This window comes from Salmo salar, chromosome 15 (genome assembly GCF_965601325.2).
Source record: "Salmo salar chromosome 15, fSalSal1, whole genome shotgun sequence".
In the NCBI taxonomy this organism is placed as follows: Eukaryota; Metazoa; Chordata; class Actinopteri; order Salmoniformes; family Salmonidae; genus Salmo; species Salmo salar.
In genome coordinates this window covers 41939446-41952781 of record NC_138305.1, presented here as the reverse complement: position 1 = coordinate 41952781, position 13336 = coordinate 41939446, and the positions used below count along the sequence as shown (strand labels likewise).

Genomic DNA, 13336 nt, shown 5'->3' with positions numbered 1-13336 from the left:
ATAAGCAATTTCATAAATGTGTCAAGTGCAGCATCTGGATGCTCCTCATTACACACCACAGACCAACAAACATTCAAAACATCAACAACATAGGAATCACTACAAAACGTATTGTATGACCTCTTATAGGCAGACTCAGCAAATTGACATTGCAGGTAGTAGCACCACAGATATTGAGAAGATACAAGACTTCTCTCTCACAAAGTCACACACACCAAAAAGGCAGAGATGTTGAGCCTCGCGCTTCAACGCTCTTAGTTGTTATAGAAATTGACCCACTATGCTGTTTAGTTTCTGCATCTATATCATATTGCTGAGTGTACCTTTAAATCATGTCAGAAAAACTACAACATTTCACCAATACTTCATTACCTTTTTTTGAAAGGAAAACGATTGAACTCATATTGCAATTTATTAAAGGTCATATTTAATAGAAATCTGGTCAGTTACTTTAATGCATGTCACAGAAAAACTAAAACATTTCAGCAATCATTTGCAAACGTATAATGATCTATGCATTATTCTACATGTTTCACGTGTGAAACGTCATGTAAGTCAACATTCAACCAATCAGCTGCTGCTCTTCAAACAGGAAGTCGTATGCATGCTTAGGACGCTTGTTTTCTTCTTCTCAGCGACTTGCTTGTTTCATCACCAAAAGGCATCTTTCCTTTTTCAATTTGCAAAATGAAACAAAATTCAAATGTACCAGCCTTTCTCACCAAGCTTTGGACTCTTGTGGAAGATTCTGACACAAATGAATTTATTTGTTGGAGTCAGGTAAATTAAATTGCCCAACTGAGCGTGCCAGCCTGGCAGAGCTAGGTAGCGCTAGCACTTGACTGCAGGGTGTGAAACGAGTTAGCCAGTTATAGTAGCTATGTCTGCCTAGTCCTAGATGCATGTGTCGATTAGAAGGATTCAAGAAGCATCGTTTTGTTTTGTTACTGATACTCTTTTGCTATTGTTGTCCCTGCTGGCTAAAGCTAGCACGTTATTTTGAATGATCTGTTTGTAATTTGGCTAGCTTCTTATAATAGCATATCAATACAATTGGCTAGCTAACAAAAGAGCATATAAATAAGCATTCCATGATAAAATAAAGCAAGAATACCCATGCACTATTTACGTTCTGAAATTTAACACACAAAAATGTAATTGAGTGAAAGTAGTTGTAGACATTCTAGTCTCCTAATATATACATATTTTTTTAGGAAGGTAACAGTTTCCTTGTCATGGATGAACAGCGATTTGCCAAGGATATCCTTCCCAAGTTCTTCAAGCACAACAACATGGCCAGCTTTGTCAGACAGCTGAATATGTGTAAGTAAGCGCTTCTATAAACATAGCGGCTCTGCTGTTTTATTGGAATGCCTCTTGTGCAGCTGTCTAATGGATGTTCAATTTGCAGATGGATTTCGCAAAGTGATGCACATCGACACAGGCATAGTAAAGCAAGAGAGGGATGGACCAGTTGAATTTCAGCATCATTACTTTAAACATGGGCAGGATGACTTGCTGGAAAACATCAAAAGAAAGGTAAGACTAGGGCTGTGGCGGTTTGTCAGCCGGTGATTGTAAAGCAAATAACTGTCGGTCTCACAGTAATTGATCGTTAATTAACATAAACACATTTAACATCTCCACACATAGTCTGCAAGCCTTTTTAAAAGTCTAAATCCATGTAATATAGCCTACACCGTCACAATAAATCCATTATTTATTTTAGACATGTCTAAAGAAATTGTAGTCTATTTCAGAAGAAAAGAATAGCATAATCTGAGTTTTCCTTATGTTAGATCCAGATGTGGCTATGCCAAATGGCTGTGGGCTACACTAGTTCATTTAGCAGACAAGATTTGCTTATAATTCCATGGTACTATTTTATAGTATGAAGAATACAATTGAACAAACCTGAATAAAATATAAATAATTTCTCCGAAATGATTTGAGGGAGTGCGCACATGCGGCTATTCTGTGTTGAGCGGTTTAAAGAAATAGGTACTCCTACACTACCAGTCAAAAGTTTTAGAACACGTACTCATTCAAGGGTTTTTCTTTATTTTTACTATTTTCTACATTGTAGGATAATAGTGACGACATCAAAACTATGAAATAACATGTAGTAACCAAAAAAGTGTTAAACAAATCAAAATATATTTTATTTGAGATTCATCAAGTAGCCACCCTTTGCCTTGATGACAGCTTTGCACACTTTTGGCATTCTCTCAACCAGCTTCACCTGGAATGCTTTTCCAAAAGTCTTGAAGGCGTTCCCACATATGCTGAGCACGCATTTTCCTTCGCTCTGCGGTCCGACTCATCCCAAACCATCTCAATTTGGTTGAGGTCGGGGAATTGTGGAGGCCAGGTCATCTGATGCAGCATTCCATCACTCTCCTTCTTGGTAAAACAGCCCTTACACAGCCTGGAGGTGTGTTTTGGGTCATTGTCCTGTTGAAAAACAAATGATAGCCCCACTAAGCCCAAACCAGATGGGATGGTGTATCGCTGCAGAATGCTGTGGTAGCCATACCGGTTAAGTGTGCTTGAATTCTATATAAAGCACCCCCCACACCATAACACCTCTTCCTCAATGCTTTACGGTGGGAAATACACATGCAGAGATCATCCGTTCACCCACACCGCATCTCACGAAGACATGGCGTTTGACCAAAGGACAAATTTCCACCGGTCTAATGTCCATTGATCGTGTTTCTTCTTCTTATTGGTGTCCTTTAGTAGTGGTTTCTTTGCAGAAATTCGACCATGAAGGCCTGATTCACACAGTCTCCTCTGAACAGTTGTTGATGTGTCTGTTACTTGAACTCTGTGAAGCATTTATTTGGGCTGCAATTTCTGAGGCTGGTAACTCTAATGAACTTATTATCTGCAGCAGAGGCAACTCTGCTGGCGGTCCTCATGAGAGCCAGTTGCATCATAGCGCTTGATGGTTTTTGTGACTGCACTTGAAGAAACTTTCAAAGTTCTTGAAATTTTCTGTAATGACTGACCTTCATGTCTTAAAGTAATGATGGACTGTCATTTCTCTTTGCTTGTTTGAACTGTTCTTGCCATAATATGGACTTGGTCTTTTACCAAATAGGGCTATCTTCTGTACCCCCCCCCCCCCCCCCCCCCTCACAACACAACTGATTGGCTCAAACGCAGTAAGAAGGAAAGAAATTCCACAAATTCACTTTTAACAAGGCACACCTGTTAATTGAAATGCATTCCAGGTGACTACCTCATGAAGCTGATTGAGATAATGCCAAGAGGGTGCAAAGCTGTCAAGGCAAAGGGTGGCTACTTTGAAGAATCTCAAATATATAAAATACATTTTGATTTGTTTAACACTTTTTTTGGTTACAACATAATTTCATAGTTTTGATGTCTTCACTATTATTCTTCAATGTAGAAAATAGTAAAATAAAGAAAAACCCTTGAATGAGTAGGTGTGTCAACTTTTGACTGGTACTGTATGTGTGACATTTGTTTTGATTTAGAATGGACCATTATCATGCACCTGTATCAAAACAGGGGCAGCCGGGAAAAATACGTAATCTATGCACTTAAATAGTGAATGGAGGACTTTTCCCTGTGGTTTATTTTCATGCCAGCCAGGTAGGCTCTACTCCTGTTTTAAATATAAGCAATGTGCTTAATATTAGGGAAGTTGAGAAATAAATATATTAGGGCAAGCCTATAGAAGGCTGATGGGATCCTCCTCTTTTTATTAACGGCCATCACTCTGTTTTCTCCCGCATAGCCTAAACAAATGTTGCACAACATGAGCTGATGGGTTCTCATGAAGTGTTTCATTAGATTTTCGAATACATTTGTATGATGTTATAGTGATTAGAGGGACAATAGCGTGCTGAGTACCAGGCAATTAGCAAGTTTGGTAGGCTAATGACTAGCAGCAGCATCAGAGCTTGGAGAAGCCTAATTACCGTGACTAAACGGTCATGTGGAATTTGACTGCCTTCTCGACTTGTGACCGCCGGTGTAGTGGTAATACGGTCACTGCAACAGCCCTAGGTAAGACCTCATGGAAACAAACATATTATGGTAAACAAATAAATGGCCTATATCAGTAAGTACGTCAAACTGAATAAGGGCATATTTTTTCAGGTTTCCAATGCAAGACCAAATGATACCAAGATTAGACAGGAAGACCTGTCCAATATTTTGGCCAGTGTTCAGAATGTTCATGGAAAACAAGAAAGCATTGATTCCAGACTCAACACACTGAAAAGGTAAGCAAACTACCATGCCCTGGCTATCAAATGGAGGTTAGAAAGTAGTAGTGATGTGTTGGTTTGGAGACAGTTCTATGCTCATACTTGAATTTATGTTTACAGAGATAATGAAGGTCTATGGAGCGAAGTATCAGACCTGAGACAGAAGCACTCCCAACAGCAGCAAATCATTAAGAAGGTGCAGCAAAAAAATCTGCACCAAGAATGAGTTTCAATATTCAGTAGGAATTGAATTGGAAACAATTTGCTCACAATAAAAACGCATAACAATTGGCCTTTAGGGTATAATAGTTCAGTCTAACTTTGATAATAATTGTCTTTATTCATTTCAGTTGATACAATTCATCATCACATTGGTACAGAAGAACCGGATGAGTTTAAAACGCAAGAGGTAAGGCTTCGTAGTATAGCAATCTTCCTCTGAATAACATCATCGATTACTCAACATTATTAATTCATTTTACATCTGAATCTCCATTTTACAGGCCTATTCTACTGAACAGCAATGGAAAGAAGCCTAAATACATCCATGAAATCTACGATGATCCTCCTCTGGACCACAACAAAGTATGTGTAGAGGTCTGAATGGGTTTACCTCCCTATGTAAGGTATACATGGTGGTGTCCATCCAATCAGTCAGGACACTAATAATGCTAGCAAACAGATCTTTCTATTTTTTTCCAATATTAAGGCAGGATCACTGCCCAGGAAAATGCCGCATTGTGAGAACAAAACTTGACATTGGCGGCGGCGCAGATTTCTTCCAGAATATGAGTTTCTAATGTTATTTCAAAAGTCTGTTTTCTCAATGTAAGCTATTCTAAAGATGTACATTTTGAACTCTCTCCCAGCCCTCTGTCAGCGGTTTGAAGAGTGCTGATCTTACTGACGATGTCGTCATCTGTGATGTAACTGATGATGACACAGAGATCACAGAGGGCCCCTCAAGAGCATTGGATCAATCGTAATTCAACATAAAAAAAAATTGTTTCATGTATATTTCCATCTGCCATCATCCATCCTCATGCCTTTTCTCCTGTCCTTCATTCTCAGGGATGTAGAAATAGTTGAGGTCTTCAACAGCAATACTGTGTCACAGACAGACAGCGCTGACAGTATAGGACAGACCAACTCTTTAGTAATCGAACCAGAAGAGACCACCATAAGCACATATGATAGCCTTCCCACAAGCAGCACCTTGCAGCTCAACAAACAGTCAGGGTTGAGCCTGGAGGATCCCATGAAGATGATGGACTCAATTCTCAATGAGAGTGGAGCTATTTCTCAGAATATCAACCTCCTCGGCAAGTAAGTGGACTTGACTAGCTTTACGTTTGTGGCCTGTAGTTCATGAAGAACTTGAGAAGGCTTTCTCACATTATGTTCCATATTACTGCGTTGCATTTTTTCATTTGAAAGGATATAGGCCTATTGAATTATTGTCTCGTCTTACAGTTAATAGGCATCCAAATGTTTTAACAGGGTTGAGCTGATGGACTACTTGGACAGCATTGACTGCAGTTTGGAAGACTTTCAGGCTATGTTGTACGGGAAGCAGTTCAGCATTGATCCAGATATTTTAGAGGCCACAGAGGTTTATGTTAATTACATTTCCATACAAAATCTACAGTTTTGCACTTGTATAGAATTACCTGGTGACCCCACTCAATTCAATATCCGGGATGTATTTGTTACAGAAACGGTTTAAGAACCAAACACAGCAAACGGAATGAAACATGGAGGGACCTACCTGAATTTGTCCAATAGAAACTCTCGTTTGCATTTCCCATTTGGAGTAAACGGTTTCTGTTGCAAAACCTTTTGCCACAGAATTGACGTAATGATTATACACCAAGTCTGTCTGAATTTTATTTGTGTTTCTGAATCCTCATTAATTTCACTCTTTAGGGGAGTGGTGGTCCCAAAGAAAATGCAGGGCTGCTATCCAAAGGAGACAAGTCTAGTTTCTCAGCAGACAACCAGCTGGTCCAGTACACGTCCTGCCCTCTGCTGGCCTTCCTGGATGGCTGCACCCCTTTGGCCACAGAGGCAGACAGCAACACAGCCACAGAGCTGGGAGACAGCCTGCTGCAGCACAATACTGAGGTCCCCACAGACCTCCTGGAGCCAGACGAGGAGCCTCCACGAAGCTCTCTGATCCGCCTGGAGCCCCTGACTGAGGCAGAGGCCAGCGAGTCAACGCTCTTCTACCTGTGTGAACTCAACCCAGAGGGCGACACCACTGACTCGACACAGCTGGAGATTTAACAAGGTTAACCAAGGAGCAGAAAAAGGATTGGACCTTTTGTAGATACTTGTCAAAATGTTCTAGTTCCCCGTATCTTTTGGTACTTTTCTGTTCATAAGACATTCCGTCATTTAGTGGAAATAGTGAAGCAATCTAACAGCTGTATGTAAACCCCGATAAAGATGAGGCTGCAATTATGTTGTTGGTTTAGGTTTCAGCGTTTCTTGTGAAAAGGGGAATGTTTCACTGTATTATTGATTTCTGTATTAAGGATCACATTAATCTTTAATGAACAAAAAACAGAAGTGCCTGCATCATTTCCTTAGTAGAATCCCAATGTTGATCATTTCAAGTACTGTAGTCTGATATGTACTGTGTGTATCATAATGTTTCATAGATTGCGAAGCTTAGTGGCAATGACATTAAAAGAACAGCAAAAGCATCATTACATTCTGAATGCTTTGTTCTGTAGGTGAAGGTATATTCAAGTTTATTAAAAGGTGGGTTACAATGCACTTTAATACATGTCAAAAGACAAACAATTGTCAGTCTGCTGGAAATACTGAATACACATTTCTAGTATGTTAAAGCATCTACAAAATAATTTATCCACTGAACATCAGTATTTTACATTAAGATAACTCCAGTGTGAATCATAAGTAACAAGGTACACAAAACTGAGGGACTAATATTTGACCTATAACACAAGATGTGCATGATCACAAAAGGGAAAACTGTAGTTTCAGTTTTGCAATTTGGGAGGATGTTCTGAAAAGGGAAGCACAGCAAAGCATGATGGTAGATTAGCCTATAATATCATGCCACTGGTACATCACTGATGGAAATGTCCCTGGATTACAACAATGAGCTAAAATCTGAAACCCTGCACTTCATTGCTACATATGCATAACTTAAAGCAAAGTGTAGCATATTATCAAACATCAAGCAGTCTTGCCCATTTTGTAACAAATCAATGGTTCTTTCTGAATGTCTCTTATCCAGAGTCAATGACAGTTGAGGAGTCCTTTCACTGACCATCTCTCCAAGCCCCAGCTACCTTTACAACCCCAACTCAGCAAAAAACATTCTTTAATTTTGCAATAGGATAAAACATGTTACATAACACACCCATGTATTCAATACTATAGCATGCATGCAGTGTATTAACAAAAAGGGTGGGTGGGGAATGCACATACAGTATTTACAGAGCTTGTTCACCTTACGAGTTGAATATTCAAAATGATCATGAGCAAATGATTGCCCCCCTCATTCTTTAGATCATCCGTCAAAGTCTCGGTTGACTAGGACCAGTGGGGCTGCCAGGGTCCACACATAGAGGGCAATGCAGATCCAGCTGGAGGAGATCTTCACCCAGACAGAGGGCCACTTGCTGGTCATTGTCTCATAGTTGGAGTCAGGGCTGAGAAAATCAAAGACAAGTCAAACTCAGGAGGGATAGATGCGGTAAAAGAGGTCAATCAAACTCAACCAAAACAATTGCCATGGAAATGTGTGGGGGAAAAGGGCCGTGAGGGAAAGATCTCATTTAGGCTACTGTTTGTGTGTATTTCACACTATGTTGAGGTAAAAATCGGAGTATAATGCCTGTATGGATGTCAACTCAAATACATGTTCCTGTAATACTTAATCAATCAATTGCATTAGAGTTAAAAACAACTGACTACCACCACCGATTTGTTTACTAGCTATGCTAACCATCTTAAATGAAAGGGAGTTAGCATTGAGCGGTCACTTCTTCTAAACCTGAAAAGGGACAACTTCTACATGTTATGACCTGTGTATATTTCACAATATTCAATACTAAGGCTACAGACTCATTACTGCAATTGCCTAGTTATCATCCTACCAGACCAAATAATCCAGGAGAGTGAGGATACACACCTGTACCAGTTGGTGAGGGTCATCATGATGTAGAGGGAGGCCAGGAAGAGCATGAAGTGGAAGAAGGAGTAGCTGTAGGTGACTCCGTCCTTCTCGTTGTCCACGGCCCGGTTCTCGCCATCTTCCACGTCAAAGTTCTCAGGGTGGTGGCCATCCTCAATCAGGGAAGACTCGTCACTGGTCAGAGACAGTTTGTTCACCTGGGTGTTGGAGGAGTTGCGGATGCTATAGGAATGAATGGATAACATGTTATTGTCAGGGTCAATAGCAACTGCTACAAAGCTGGTAAATGGTAAAATAGCATTAGCAGTTTCTTCAAAGAGAAAACTGCAGACGTTGTTTGGGTCTGACTTGTTTCCTTACCTTGAGTACAGAACACACATCAGGAACAGGACCAGCCCCACAATACCCTGGGCATCCCACCACTGAACAACAGGGTGGTCCTTACCAGCTGGGGTGGTGTTGTTGAGGCCAATGATACCCAGCAAGCTTGGGTTGCATTTCTTGTCTGTGGATGGCAAAGACAAACACATTTACTCAAGTGCTTGTCTTGATGAAGAGCTAGCCATTTATTGGTGTATTGGAGACATTTGATCATTAAAATTCTCACCTGGCTCATTGGTCATGGCAGACCAGGTGAGATACATGGTGTACAGAGTCACAATGGAAGACTGCAGCAACCCGGACCTTGGCTGGGACTCCTGTTGAGAAAAGGGGTGACACTAAGATGTAAATGTGTCAGAACATATTATAATTACATGTTTATTATACAAGATGAAGGTCCAGAGACTAAGGTTTTTGGGGTACAACATGGAGTGTGAGGTGACATGCTGGTCCAATGCACTTCCTTACCTGAATCTTGGGCAGGACGGACATGACTGAAGCTCCGACACACAGCAGCATGTTGACAGTGATGAAGGCCTTGTTCTCAGTGCAGCCGTCAGTGTGGGTGTAGTAGACGTAGAACATGATCAGAGACACCAGGGACAGGATGTAGTTGATGGTTGTAGCAGACAGCAGAGCTGCACGGGAGAAATTAGACTTACTGGTTATTTCTGGACAATGAGGACAATGGGAGTTAAGTGTAGACACAGAGGGTTGCTTTAACTCAACCTGTCACCAGTGCATTTTCACAAGGTATTCTTAAAGAGAAGCTCCTGTTGATTACCATACCTGCATACCAGCAGCGAGAGTTGCCCTCCTCCATCTTCTCCACCCAGGACTCATTCCAGGAGTGGGCAAAGTCTATCAGCAGGACCAGCTGGATCAGGATGAAGCAAAAAGCTCCAGCCATTCCTATGTAGAACCAAACTAAGGGAGAGAAAGAAGTGTGAACTAGCTGCGTGCTAAGTGAGTATTATTAGCTACACTTACAGTACCAGTCAAAAGTTTGGACACCTACTCATTAAAGGGTTTTTCTTTATTTGTACTTTTTTCTAGTTGATATTTGAGATTCTTTAAAGTAGCCACCCTTTGCCTTGATGGCAGCTTTGCACACTCTTGGCATTCTCTCAACCAGCTTCATGAGGTAGTCACCTGGAATGCATTTCAATTAACAGGCGTGCTTTGTTAAAAGTTAATTTGTGGAATTTCTTACCTTGTTAATACGTTTGAGCCAATTAGTGGTGTTGTGACAAGGAAGGTGTGGTATACAGAAGAAAGCCCTATTTGTTAAAAGACCAAGTCCATATTATGGCAAGGACAGTTCAAATAAGCAAAGAGAAACAACAGTCCATCATTACCTTAAGACATGAAGGTCAGTCAATGTGGAAAATGTCAAGAACTTTTAAAGTTTCTTCAAGTGCAATCGCAAAAACCATAAAGCGCTATGATGAAACTGGCTCTCATGAGGAACGCCACGGGAAAGGAAGACCCAGAGTTACCTCTGCTGCAGAGAATAAGTTCATTAGAGTTACCAGCCTCAGAAATTGCAGCCCAAATAAATGCTTCACAGAGTTCAAGTAACAGACACATCTTAACATCAACTGTTCAAAGGAGACTGCGTGAATCAGGCTACTACTAAAGGACACCAATAAGAAGAAGAGACTTGCTTGGGCCAGGAAACACGAGCAATGGACATTAGACCGGTGGAAATCTGATGAGCCCAAATGTACGATTTTTGGTTCCAACCTCCGTGTCTTTGTGAGACGCAGAGTAGGTGAACGGATGATCTCCGGATGTGTGGTTCCCACCGTGAAGCATGGAGGAGGTGTGAGGGTGCTTTGCTGGTGACACTGTCTGTGATTTATTTAGGATTCAAGGCACACTTAACCAGCATGGCTACCACAGCATTCTGCAGCGATACACCATCCCATCTGGTTTGCGCTTAGTGGGACTATGTTTTGTTTTTCAACAGGACAATGACCCAACACACCTCCAGGCTGTGTAAGGGCTATTTGACCAAGAAGGAGATTGATGAGTGCTGCATTAGATGACATGGCCTCCACAATCACCCAACCTCAACTCAATTGAGATGGTTTGGGATGAGTTAGACTGCAGAGTGAAGGAAAAGCAGCCAACAAGTGCTCAGCATATGTGGGAACTCCAAAACTGTTGGAAAAGCATTCCAGGTGAAGCTGGTTGAGAGAATGCCAAGAGTGTGCCAAGCTGTCATCAAGACAAACGGTGGCTACTTTGAAGAATCTAAAATATATTTTGATTTGTTTAACACTTTACAACATGATTGCATACGTGTTATTTCATAGTTTTGATGTCTTCACTATTATTCTACAATGTAGAAAATTATAAAAATAAAGAAAAATCCTTGAATGAGTAGGTGTGTCCAAACGTTTGACTGGTACTGTATATTTCTATGAGACAGAAAAACATTTGTATGAAAAAGGCCATTACCAGTTGTGAAGGGACCCTCTGGAATGAAGAATGCACCAATGGTAATGGCAGTCGCAGAAGCAAACTTGAAGAACCAAAACCTAAAAGAAAGCATAAGTATTTTAACTGATCGACCTGTTTGAACTTAAATATACTTACGGATACCCTTGTTCCTTATTTCTCTTCCTGCATTGCAGTATATAATGCTTACTGATATTGTCATTACCCATATATGAAGAAGACACAGTGCTATTTACCCATTGTGTATAGTAGCTCTGGGATCCTGGCTACTCTTGACTTTGACCATGAGGAGGGAGAAGAGCAGGAAGAACATTGCCATGCCGAAGCAGATACGGTACACAGCCTTGTAGCCAACCAAGACATCACAGTTGACATGACCCTCCACACCTGGAATTGATGTACCCATTCCCCCATCACAGAATCCTGGAATCTGCAAGAGCCAAGATGCACAAGTAATTAGTCAGGCCAAACAAAAATGTGTAGAATTAGTTGTCTTAATTGTAAATGTTGTATATCAAATATATATAAAATAATAGTTTGGTACCTTCTTGAGCTGCTCTTCCATCCCTGGCATGAGCATAATGCATGCGATGCCCACGCACAGCAGGAGGAAGAAGGCATAGATGAGTCGGGTGACAGTGGAGTTATTCCCACTGGGGCAGCATTTGCACAGCAGGCAGGGGGCAGTGCCACACAGACAGGGGATCTACAAGGCAAGACAAGGGAATGAGGTTAAATGTGATTAAAACCAATTAGCTAAGTCATACAAGTATAGAACTGATGCTGACAGAATAATATATCTGCCCACCGCTGAATGATTTTACAGTTAGAATATAGCCTAAGTACAAAGTCAATAGGGTTTTCATTCATTGATAAATGTTAATACATCTAAGTAGGGTTGACATAACACCAACACACTTGTTTTTCCCAAGTTGCTAACTGCTTTGGAAACCAAATCTCTGCTAAGAATAGAGATCTGGCCACGGCAGGTGTCAAACCTAATCAAGTTGATACCAATGTGGAAGAGAGACCAGGCAGTTAACGGTACACTTTTAGCTTGAAAATAGTTGAGGAATATAATTTAGTTAAACTAAATAGGAAACAATACCAGACATATGCCTAACTGAACTGAGGGCCGTTATGTTCAAGAGTATTTTAATGACCCACATTTCACAATGCACTGGTAGCCTAACTGGAGACGTCATAGTTAACGGTTATCTGACATTTGATTCTGTTTTGATGCCTAGCTACGGTGTTGCAATATTTCCAAGTACCGGGCGGTAGCTAGCTGGTTAAAATGATCATCATGTTATTGATAAACCATCGTCATATGCAGGTTGACAGTTCGACCCCGAACTGGTTTGCTTTGCTTGCTCTCTATACATTTCTACAGCAATGTAGGCCTACTTGAGACCTAGCTAGATAACCGCTAACGTTAACTATGACGTCTCCAGTTAGGCTACCAGTGCATTGTGAAATGTGGGTCATTAAAATACTCTTGAACATATAGGCACTATCAATAACAAAGTGGCTATCTAGCTAGGTCTCAAGTAGGCCTACATTGCTGTAGAAATGTATAGAGAGCAAGCAAAGCAAACCAGTTCGGGGATCGAAATGTCAAAACCTGCATATGACGATTGTTTATCAATAACATGATGATCATTTTAACCATCTAACGTTAGCTAGCTAAAATTGTGGTCATGTTTTAGAAAGATTACCCGGGGCCAATGTATTTGATTAAAAGGCAATGCACCAGGCCAGACTGAACAGGGAACCACCCTGGCTTTGTTGTTGTGCATTGACGCTAACACAGCTACTTTAGGATTACTGTAGCTAGTGAAACTGTCGTCTGAATAAATATTTGATTCGGTCCGTTTAAAAAAAAAAAGTGGATCTGAGTGATGTCGACTTTTATTTTAATTATCATAAAAACGAAGGCTTACCCAACTCGCCATGGAACACAGTCCGAGAACGGCCCCCATGATGTTTTGCCGAAATAAGACTTCTCTGTGCTGTAAAAGATGGATGCTTTTCGTCTGTTTACAATACAATCGCACTTCTTCTTTGGATTTGG

At 40.8% G+C, this 13336-nt stretch overlaps 2 protein-coding genes across 3 annotated transcripts; one reads left to right on the top strand and one right to left on the bottom strand.

The window, feature by feature from the left end:
• Nucleotides 1–582: 582 nt before the first annotated feature.
• On the top strand, nucleotides 583–6955 carry LOC106571372 (heat shock factor protein 2). 2 transcript variants are annotated; one of them, XM_014144388.2, is made up of 11 exons: nucleotides 583–780; nucleotides 1215–1323; nucleotides 1412–1539; nucleotides 4135–4259; nucleotides 4365–4440; nucleotides 4595–4653; nucleotides 4748–4829; nucleotides 5114–5226; nucleotides 5316–5570; nucleotides 5745–5807; nucleotides 6171–6955. In XM_014144388.2, the coding sequence occupies exons 1-11, from the start codon at nucleotides 688–690 to the stop codon at nucleotides 6418–6420; spliced, it is 1353 nt and encodes a 450-aa protein (XP_013999863.2). In that variant the 5' UTR covers nucleotides 583–687; the 3' UTR covers nucleotides 6421–6955. The 2 variants fall into 2 exon arrangements, with proteins under 2 accessions (XP_013999863.2, XP_013999862.2); XM_014144387.2 differs by having other exon boundaries at nucleotides 5745–5856.
• A 22-nt stretch (nucleotides 6956–6977) lies between these two features.
• Nucleotides 6978–13336, bottom strand: serc1 (Serine incorporator 1). Its single transcript, NM_001141629.1, is given in 10 exon segments — nucleotides 6978–7930; nucleotides 8413–8637; nucleotides 8776–8920; nucleotides 9023–9113; nucleotides 9265–9434; nucleotides 9586–9723; nucleotides 11263–11342; nucleotides 11499–11692; nucleotides 11807–11968; nucleotides 13206–13336. Coding segments are annotated over 10 exon segments (1386 nt in total). The 5' UTR covers nucleotides 13245–13336; the 3' UTR covers nucleotides 6978–7788.